The sequence below is a fragment of the Orcinus orca genome, chromosome 10, assembly GCF_937001465.1.
Source record: "Orcinus orca chromosome 10, mOrcOrc1.1, whole genome shotgun sequence".
Lineage (NCBI taxonomy): Eukaryota > Metazoa > Chordata > Mammalia > Artiodactyla > Delphinidae > Orcinus > Orcinus orca.
In genome coordinates, this window is record NC_064568.1 from 51,207,740 (window position 1) to 51,218,528 (window position 10,789).

At 37.3% G+C, this 10,789-nt stretch overlaps 1 protein-coding gene across 50 annotated transcripts in view; it reads left to right on the plus strand.

The window, feature by feature from the left end:
- Positions 1-3,564, plus strand: part of CLASP2 (cytoplasmic linker associated protein 2) — a 177,813-nt gene extending 174,249 nt beyond the window's left edge. For all 50 annotated transcript variants that reach the window (XM_033405513.2, XM_033405508.2, XM_033405511.2 and 47 more), the window contains one exon: positions 1,823-3,564. In XM_033405513.2, coding sequence (XP_033261404.1) covers positions 1,823-1,909 — 87 coding nt within the window. In that variant the 3' untranslated portion in view covers positions 1,910-3,564. The remainder of the gene's footprint in view (positions 1-1,822) is intronic.
- Positions 3,565-10,789: the final 7,225 nt, after the last annotated feature.

Below are 10,789 nucleotides of genomic sequence, written 5' to 3' on the forward strand. Positions count from 1 at the left end.
TTTGCGAATCCAACTTATTCCTCTTACCGTTTGCAGTTTAGCTGTTTGTACTTTCACATCTGTTACTCAGGTGAGGTCAGTGGTTTGGTAGGGTGGTTGGTAGACTGCTGTGAAAAAAATGCCTACAGCTTCTGGTTATTTATTGATCACCAACTGACTCTCCTCACTCCCACACCGAAATCCTTACCCCCAAGGGCTGTTTAATTAAGAATAAATAATAGTTATATATCCATGGATTTATATGTCCCCAAATATGGAAAAATTGAACATTAAAAAAAATTTCCTTTATGAACTATGATAATCAAGTATTTGTTTTTCCTCTTTCTGTTCTTATTATGATCACAATAAATGTTTAACTTTGATTTGTTATATTAAAATAAATTTTCCAATTAGTCCTTAAGATGCAAAAAAACACAAAATCAGTCTTGCTTTCTTCATTTCTTTGATACTATCAAAACCTTGACATTTGTTCTAAGGGGTGAGGATAAACTATGATTGTTGAATTATGGTTTATGAACCAGTTAACTGGCAAGACACTCACCTTCATATAAAAAGTTTCCCCAAATCCTAACAGTTGTCATTACTATAATCAAATTTATTTTTTAAGTAGCAAAGGGAAGAAAAAATACATAGAAAGAAAAAGAGCTCAGGTATATACCTTACAATAAATACCTATACAAGTTATAGATAGATTAAAGCAGTGGTTCTAGGGACTTCCTGGAGGTCCAGTGGTTAACACTCTGTGCTTCCACTGCAGGGGGCACAGGTTTGATCCCTGGTCAGGGAACTCAGATTCCACATGCTGTGTGACGTGGCTGAAAGAAAGAAAGAGAAAGCAGTGGTTCTTAACCTTTTCTGTGTTACAGACCACTTTGAGCTTTAGCTATAATCTCATCCCAAGAAAAATAAATGCATACAGATAAATTTTACACATAGTTTCATGGGTGCGGGGGGCGTTCAGTGAGCCTCTGAATCTTCGGTCAAAGACCCTTCGGTCAAAAACCCTTCGGTCAAAGACAATGTTAAAAAAGCAAACTTTGAACAACAAAGTGGTTTTCAGAGAAAAATGTATCTTGAGTTTTGTCATAAATTTAAGTTAGGTCCTGATAATCCAGAGTTGTCTGTAGAAGAATTAAAATTCAGCACTTTACCAGAATACTAGGCAGCCAGTAGTAATGTTGCATGTGAAGACAGTAGGTAGGAAAAATACCTGAGAATGACATTAGGTGAAAAAAAAGTAGAAAACAGAATTGGATGTGCTTTGATTCCAAACTATAAAAATATGATCTCATACAATAACGACTGCAAAATGACACAGAGAAATCAAAAACGTTCTTGTTAGGAGAGCAGTGACGTAGTTGTCTGAGATCTTGGGTGCTAGAGCCCAAGTGCCTAGTTGCCTCTCCTGGCCCACTTCTCTCTACCCCTGTGACCTTAGGCAGGGATGGCACATCCTGTATCTCGATTTCCTCATCTGTAAAATGTTGTGAAGATAAAAAGAGAGAATTTAAGGCAGTATATTGTATAGCACATACTGCTCAAATGTTTATCATTATTGTCTTGATGGTGACTTCTTTTTCTAAGTTTTGTATGTTATCACTATAACATTTTTTGAAAAGGCATGCTAGAATACTGTCCTGAACAAACTGAGACTTAAAATTTTTTTTTGAAATTCTTAATTATCAACAGTAACTGGGGCATTATAATAACCCCTCAGTCTAAAATATCTTTTGAAGCTCACATATGTATAATTTTTTTTAATGAGCATCTTACAATAATTTAGAGCAGCTTTTCAAATGACGTGTTTGGCTTGAATCTGCAGATGAAGCTACTGAATCTTTACATCAAACGCGCACAAACAGGTTCTGGAGGAGCTGATCCCACTACTGATGTTTCTGGACAAAGTTAGTGAAGCTGATGGAAGTGAACCAGGTCTCTCAAAGAAAGGACAGACAGACCACCCTCATCAATGAAAGGAAATTTTCAAATACATCTTTTGGAAGTTACCATTGTTTCCCAGTTTTAGTTTTTTGTTTTGTTTTGTATTTTCTGTAACAGAGGGCTATCCTCAGTCTGCATGTAACTTTTATGATAGTTATTCCAAATTCAAAAGAAGCAGTATTAACATCAGTTGGTCAATACAAAGTAATTTTTAATCTAATTCATCATTTCACATGTTTTACTTCTTTGTCCTCCCATTAACCTTTGCCAGTGTTATGACTGTATACATTTTTTAAAATGCTGGTTAAACAGGAATGCTTAAAGCTTTAAAAGTTTAACAGTCTAAAACATTTTTTGGCCTTTATTCAAATGCAGAATAATATTTTTATTGCTACTTTGAGTTTTGTTCCGTATCATGTCCTATGCTAGAAATATTGAAATGATGTGAAATAAAGCAGGACTAATCTGAACTACAGCTGGACTCTGTTGGTGTGATGGTGATACACGTCATTAATTAGTTGCAACTTCTTTGGGGTGATCTGTAGTTTAAAACTAAGACCTCAAAGAAATGTTACAGAATCAGCCAGTTCTGTAAGGCTGATATCCTTTGTTGGTTGTTGATCTTGCCATCTTTATTTAAAACCATGTCCCCTCTATGATCCCTTAAGAAAGCTGTACCAAATCATCAGCCTGTGTTTTTCCTGTTACTTCTTGAAATAGAAGGTTTCATTGCAGGGTTTTTTGGTTTGTTTATCTTTGTTGTGAATGATGCTTTTTTTATTTATTAATATCAAATTCACTTATGAATAAACTTGATAATGGAAACATAAAAAAAAAAATCAAGTGCATGTGTGTCCTTGACCGTCTTCTGTTTCTCATTTAATAAACAAACTAATTATTGAGACATGGGAGTCGACAGCACCTTTTCTTTAAATGGTGGAACCTGGTTTCCTTTTACCATGAAATTGTCTTACTTGAAAACATTGATCCTGATGAGAGAGAAGATGGTGCCAAGGTTATTATCTTTGTATAATGGGCTCAAATTCTCTACCTCTTCAGGGCTAATACTTTTAACTGAGCTGCTGCCTATAGTGTCTTTTGGAAAACTATTAAAAGGGTGATTTTCTGTTACTTTTTAACAAATTTTTTTAATCACCTTTTGCTACACCTCTTATTTTCATGTGCAACCAACTTTCAAAAATTACCAGTTTTGGTGGAAGGCAAATTTGGTAATTTGGAACCAGGATAGTAATGATTTCTCATCTTGACTTTTTAAAAAATCCTAACATAAAGTGAATTTGACTGGAAAGGCAAATACCTATTAGGGAGGCAATTTGCTTTTGTTACAGAGTTATCTGTACTTTCTTTGTTTAATCAAAAAAATGTAGAAATGTATGTAAAGAATTTAAGGCAAGAGTTCTGAATGGATGATTTGTGATAGGCTTTTACCTTCCTTCCTTTTTGTTCTAGCAGCAGGAAAATAGTTTCTCTATATCCCCCCCTTTATCTGTAACAATTTTGTTTTCTACTGTTAATTACATTGTGTATTTATAGTTCTATGCTTACTGTTGTGCATATACTGGCAATAAAACTGTACATAACATTACTTGAACAAATTAACAATGTATATCAGTTGTTTTTCCATCTCACTGTGTGACAAGTCACTTATCTCATAACTAGGTTTTTTAAAATGTTTAGAAAGTCCTGTTTCCGTGGTATTCTCATGAATTTGTAAGTGCATCCAAGGAGAAAAGATCTGTCAGGAGTAGCAGCCACAGTCCAATGTATATAGCTCTATATGCATGTATATATTATAGCTTATCCTTAAAAAGAAAAGGTATTTTAAACATTGAACTCGTCTCAGTAATGCTTTATGTTCCACGACCTTTAGTATGTTTTATAATCGTTTGGGATCTAAACATTGATCTAATTTTGACCTCTTCTTTAAGGTCCTGCTCTAACTACTGTTGACAACTAAATAGAGTGGCTTAAGCTGAATAATAACTCTACTTGAAAACTTAGATCAAACACCTGGCATCTAAAGGCAGGCACTCAAGAAATGAATGAACTGAGTAACAGAAGAGTATGGTTTAATGTGACGAAGTGAAAGCTAAGTCATGTTTAAAATTCTGTTATTTCAGTTGATAAGACTATAAGAAAGTTATTGTTGACTATTCAGATTGCTATATATAATACCTTTAATTTGTTCATTCCAGAAACATATTAAGATGTCAGCTATTAAAGAGTGGTGATAAAAAGCTACTGGTTAAATTTTTTTCTTTCTGCTTTTCTCCCCTAAGCTAATCATCAGTGTCATTCATTTACCCACGCTGCTGAGAACCAAGTAAAACATATAATTCCAGGTTTTAAAACATGTTTGTTTCTTGTGGGTTTTCAGAATCTGTAATAGACTTCTGACATTTTCAAGTAAGATATGATTTGAACCTGAGGTTTCATATTTGGAGTAAATTTGCTATATTCCTTCATATTTTATTATAAACTTCAGGTCAAAATGACTTTTCATCAAGTTATGTCTTACAGTAAAAAACTAAAATCTTCAGGCCAGATCTATTTGTAAATTCAAGTGTTTCTTATTATTGTTAATTTAGAAAAACATTTAAAGTAAATAGAAATGAGGATTAATGTTATTCCATAATACCTGAGGTTTTTTTTTTAATTTAACCTTTGACATCTTTGCTTCCTGTATTGTTCTAGTTCATTTTATTGCAGTTAATCAGTATAGGTTTATAGCCATGCAAATGAAAGGTCTAGAATTAAGCTTTAAAAAAACCTGTCATTAAAAAAGTTATCCATCTCTATTGTGGAATATTTGGAAAATAATGAAAAACTGAAGGAAAAAAATTACCTCTCATAGCACCACTTTAGATGATCTGTGTTGTTATTTTGTGGCGTGCTAAGATAATCAATTTGATTTAATGCTGAAAACTGTAAGGGAACATTAAGTTTTGTTAACCAGAGAATGACAAGATTAGAATTAGCTAAGATTTTGAATGCTTCTGTTCTGTGCATGTATTTAACAATACATTTTGAGGGCTTCCCTGGTGGCGCAGTGGTTGAGAGTCCGCCGGCCGATGCAGGGGACACGGGTTCATGCTCCGATCCGGGAAGATCCCACATGCCGCGCAGCGGCTGGGCCCGTGAGCCATGGCCGCTGGGCCTGCGCGTCCGGAGCCTGTGCTCCACAACGGGAGAGGCCACAACAGTGAGAGGCCCGCGTACCACAAAAAAAAACAAAACAAACAAACAAAAAAACAATACATTTTGAATATATTCCTTCTTTGTTTTTCTATAGGATGACTTCTAACAGCAGCAGAATATTCATTGGTATGTATGCAGCATAATCCTGGGTTGTTGATCTTCACTGGATATTCCTATAACAAATAGCTACATCTTTGGCACATCTCCAATTATTTCGTACTTGGCAATTTTACAGACGCCTTTACTATGAAATTACTAAATACAGAAAAACAATCCTTATTTAAAGATATACTGATTACTTAAATAGCTGGGTTTAAAGTACTCTTATAATAGTAATCTAAAATAGAACAGGAAAATACAAGAAATCTTTAAATGTATCAGAATTTCAGTATTTCAAACTTACGTACATTCATCCATGCAGAAGATATGTGGGTAGTTGCCTTCAGGGAGACAGAGTAGAGCAAATAACCATGATACAGTGTGGTTAGTGCTATAGTAGAGAATAACACAGGGTGCTGATGGGAGCTAGAGAATGGGGGTGGGGGTACACATAAGGTGTAATCACAGAAGGCTTCCTAGGAGAAGAGGTGATGTTTAAATTTAGTCTGGAAACAATGGATCTGAGGCTCATTGGGGTGACAGGGTAGGGAGAGCAGAGGGAAGCCAAAGAGCAAGGCAGTGCTCTATGAAGTAAGAAGCGTTACGTCATGTCACTGGAACTTTTTAAACCATGATTTGTTTTGGAAAATGTAAAAGAAATCTCATATACTCTCTTAAAAGTCCCCATAAAATATCTTTCAAAAAGAAAAATCTGTGCATTCTCACAATCAAGAAAGCTTGGCTATAGCTTTTCTTTCAGGGGTTTTAGTTCAAAAGTTTTCCTTTTCTTACAAAGTTATAATATTGAATTCGCTTTCCAGACTGTATCATTTATGTCTCCCCAGCTGGGCGTCATTACACAGGTTGGTTTAGATGGGAACATGGGATGCCAGTGGAGAATGACCCCGGATTGAGTACTAGATACTCTGAGATATAATCTAACTGAACTAAGGAGTTCACTGAAGACTTAAACTGAAGAACAGCCTGGTTAGAATTAACATCACAAACAACTCAATTTTACGTACTCTGAAAACATCAGAAGTGAGTTAGTTTTTAGGTTACAATTTTTTTATGGATTGGTCTCTATGAATCTAGTTCTGATTACCCTTATTTACCTACTAAATATTTGAGCACCTGCCCTGCATCTGACACCTCTAAAATCTGTCTGCTGTAAATATGTAGCTGTGGATCTGGTAATAGGAGAGATGCATTAATGTGCTTTCAGAAATGTGATCGGTACAGGAGGGACCGGCCTGTAACTCAAGGTAGAAGGTGCTGCTTCTTGCAAACCATCCTGACCAGATAGCCCTGCATGCAGCCCCGGTCCCCCAGTATTTTTTCCCTTAAGAAAGTGTGAATCTGTTATTTTTATTGGAAATGAGTGCAAAAAGGGATTGCTTGCTGGTTTTAGTCTAAAGCCAATTTGACAACATTAATTTTTATCTAAGTTCAGGTCTGAGTAAAGACTTAGAGTTGAATTTCTTCAACAAAGCAAGAAATGTGCCTTTTCTTCTCCATCCTCCTAAAGCCATGGTTTTCAACTAGGGGTGACTTTGCCCACTGGAAGACATTTGGCAATGTCTGGAGGTATTTTGGGTTGTCACAACTCGGTGGGGGAGTGCTACTGACATCTAGTGGGTACAGGCCAAAGGCGCTGCTAAGCATCTTACATAGACAGGACTGCCTTACCACCCACCCCACCACACGCAAAAAACAAGTATCCAGCCCCAAATGTCAGTAATGCCCAGGTTGAGAAAACTTGCACCAAAGCAAAGGAGTTTCCATGGGTAGTTCCATGGGTAATACAGCCCAGTTTAAAAACACTGAATCAGTTTTTTACACTAATGTTGAACACAAAAGTGAACAATCCAGAACTCATTTCCAGCTGAATTTTAGGATAAATTTTCCCATTTTTTAATACATACGGGCTCACATGCCAAACATTGAACACAAGTCATTGATCTCCAACTCAACCCAAACTATTTTCTACTTTTTCTCCATTCTAAAGTCTCAGTCCAATGCTAGGGTAGTCCTTCAAACTTTCCTCTAAGAGAAATGGTGATTTTTATTTCAAAGAACTGATTTCTAGCTCTTGAGGTCAGAGAATTTCCGTACAATGAGGTTTCCTCCAGGTCTGCAGCAGTGTGGATGACCGAGGAGACTCAGAAGAATGGCCTTGAGGTTTGTTGGCCAGTATTAAGTCGATATTCAAATATTGTGTAATTCCACCTGTATGAGATACCTAGAACAGAAAGTAGAATGGTGTTTGTCAGGGGCTGCAGGGAGGAGGGAATAGGGAGTTATTGTTTAATGGGCACAGAGTTACCGTTTGCAATGATGAAAAGAGTTCTGGAGAAGGATGGTGGTGACAGTTGCAAAACAATGTGAATATATTTAATACCACTGAACTAAACATTTAAAAATGATTAAGATTGTAAATTTATGTTATGTGTATTTTACCACAATTAAAAATAATTTAAAAAATAATGGTCATGGGCTTCCCTGGTGGTGCAGTGGTTAAGAATCCGCCTGCCAATGCAGGGGTCATGGGTTCAAGCCCTGGTCTGGGAAGATCCCACATGCCGAGGAGCAACCAAGCCCGTGCGCCACAACTACTGAGCCTGCGCTCTAGAGCCCACGAGCCACAACTACTGAGCCCACATGCCACAACTACTGAAGCCCACGTGCCTAGAGCCCGTGCTCTGCAACAAGAGAAGCCACCGCAATGAGAAGTCCGTGCACCACAACGAAGAGTAGACCCCGCTTGCCGCAACTAGAGAAAGCCTGTGTGCAGCAACGAAAACCCAACGCAGCCAAAAATAAATAAATAAATAAAATTTCTTTCTTAAAAAGTGCCTCAAAGATTTTTTTTTTTTTTTTTGCGGTACGCAGGCCTCTCACTGTTGTGGCCTCTCACGTTGTGGAGCACAGGCTCCGGACGCGCAGGCCCAGCGGCCATGGCTCACAGGCCTAGCCGCTCCGCGGCATGTGGGATCTTCCCGGACCGGGGCACGAACCCGTGTCCCCTGCATCAGCAGGCGGACTCTCAACCACTGTGCCACCAGGGAAGCCCTCAAAGATTTTTTTTTAAATAAATAAATAATGGTCATTAAAATGAGGTCAAAATACAAAAGTAATTAAGAACTCTGTTCACCACCTGATTACTGTGAACAACTCTTTGTAAAGATATTTGGGTAAATAATATATCAAATGATACCCATGGTGTATTTTATATATATATATATATATATATATATATATATATATATATATATATATATACACACTGAGTATATAAAAGAGCAGAGTAGGCAAATTGAAGCAACTCTTTATTTTGTTTTTAATTTTTTGGCTGTGTCGGGTCTAGTTGCGGCACGCGGTATCTTTCATTGTGGCGCACAGACTCCTCTCTAGTTGTGGCATGCGGTTTTCTCTCTCTAGCAGTGGCGTGCAGGCTCAGTAGTTGTGGCGGGCAGGCTTAGTTGCTCTGCAGCATGTGGGATCTTAGAACTCCGACCAGGGATTGAACCCACGTCCCCTGCATTGGAAGGCGGATTCTTAACCACTGGACCATTGGGGAAGTCCCAAAGCAATTCTTTTAAAAGTTGCTGTGTTGTGTTGAGATGTGTTGCCCACAAAGATTGCAAAATTTCAATCATGGCTTCCTCTCCTGCACTCTGCTCATTTTGTTCATTCACTGATTTCAGTGATTCTGACTTCACCACTGATGGGTTTTTCTAAATTTGGCATATGGAATGAGACCCACTTTGTCTAAGTCCTGCCTCCTTCAAGGCACCTTCTGCCTCCTGTCACCACCCTTGCCTTCTGCTGTTGTATCAACTAGTTGGCATCTGTCCTAGATTTCCTCACCTTCCCAAGAGAGGATAGTAGCAGAGAATGGATTATGCAGTGAAGCTGCTCAAGTGCAAAATCACTATTTCCACCACTTGGGCAAGTTAATCTCTCAAAGCTTCAATTCCTCATCTACAGAGCAGCAAAAACAATAGCACTTATCGCATAAGAATATTATGGAACTAAATGAAATAATGCCTGTTTCTTGGTCATAGCCTGACACTCCACATGTGAGGGCCTTTAGAGCTGCAGTCTTAGACGGGGTGCAGCCATGCAGCTGACTCCCAGCGCTGCTGCTGTCTTCCTTTGTGCTCATTTATTTCACCAGCCTTGGACCTGAGCTGCTCCACCCAGCCATCATAGACCCAGCATTTCATTTGCTAATTGCGGGGCTTTAAAAAATTTTTTTCTGATTGTGGTAAAAAACCATGTAACATTAAACTTAACCGCTGTAGCCATTTTTAAGTGTACAGTTCAATAGTGTTAAGCACATTCACACTGTTGTACAACAGACCTCTAGAACTTTCTCATCTTGCAAAACTGAAATTCTACTCCCATTAAACACTAATTACCCTTTCTCTAGCGCTTGGCACCCATCCATCTACTTTTTGTTTTTATGATTCTAACTACTTTAGATACTTCATAGGAGTGGAATCACACAATATTTATCCTTTTGTGACTGGCTTATTTCACTTAGCATAATGTCCTCAAGGTTCATCCATGTTGTGGCATGTGCCAGGATTGCCTCCTTTTTTAAGGCTGAATAATATTCCAGTGTGTGTGTATACTACATTTCTTTATCCATTCATCTATTTTGGAAATTTGTGTTGCTTCCAACTCTTGGCTGCTGTAATGCTGCACAGGCCTTTTTTTTTTTTTTAAACCATTTATGTGTTTCTAGCACTGTCCACAATACTTGAACATAGCAAGTCTTAATACTTGTTTTATAAATGAATACATGAATAAATTAATTCAGTGAGTCTTTAGAATATCCAAGTCTCCTAAAAACAATAAAATTGTTCTATGTGTCTTTACATTCTGACTTTTGTTGCTGCTTTATATTTTAGCATGAAAATATGTAATAAATACTGTATACTAATTGTTCTTTCCTATGTGTCAGGTTTTGTGCCGAGTACTTTAGATGCATTAACTTTTCATTCTAATCCTACAAGGCAAGTAATATTATCATCATCATCTCCAGTTTACAGAAGAGAGACTAAGACTTAGAGAAGTTAATTGATTTGCCCAAGTCATGTAGCTCATAAGCTGTGTTTTAAACCCAGACTGAGGCCAGAGATAGAAAACTTAATCTCTGTGCTATAAAGGCTCTAGTTATAGTACATGAACATTTTTTAGGTCCCCTCCCAACTTTGTGAATAGTGGTGACTTTAAGATCTAAAAAACAAAAAACACCACCACCTATGGCATTTCAAAACTGCTCTAGCTGCTGTATGAATAAATAAATAAATAAAATTCAAAAATTAAAAAGAAACTGCTCTTTAGGTATTTTGAAAATCTGGTGCATAAAAATAGTGAGTTTCTAAAAATGCACACATCTCACCTAGGGAAGTACAGAAGTACTCAGAATAGGTAAAAATAATATCCATAGTAGTTAAAGAAGAGGATGCAATTTCCATATCCTCTATTGTCCTGGAAGCACTGATAAAATGAGGCCTTA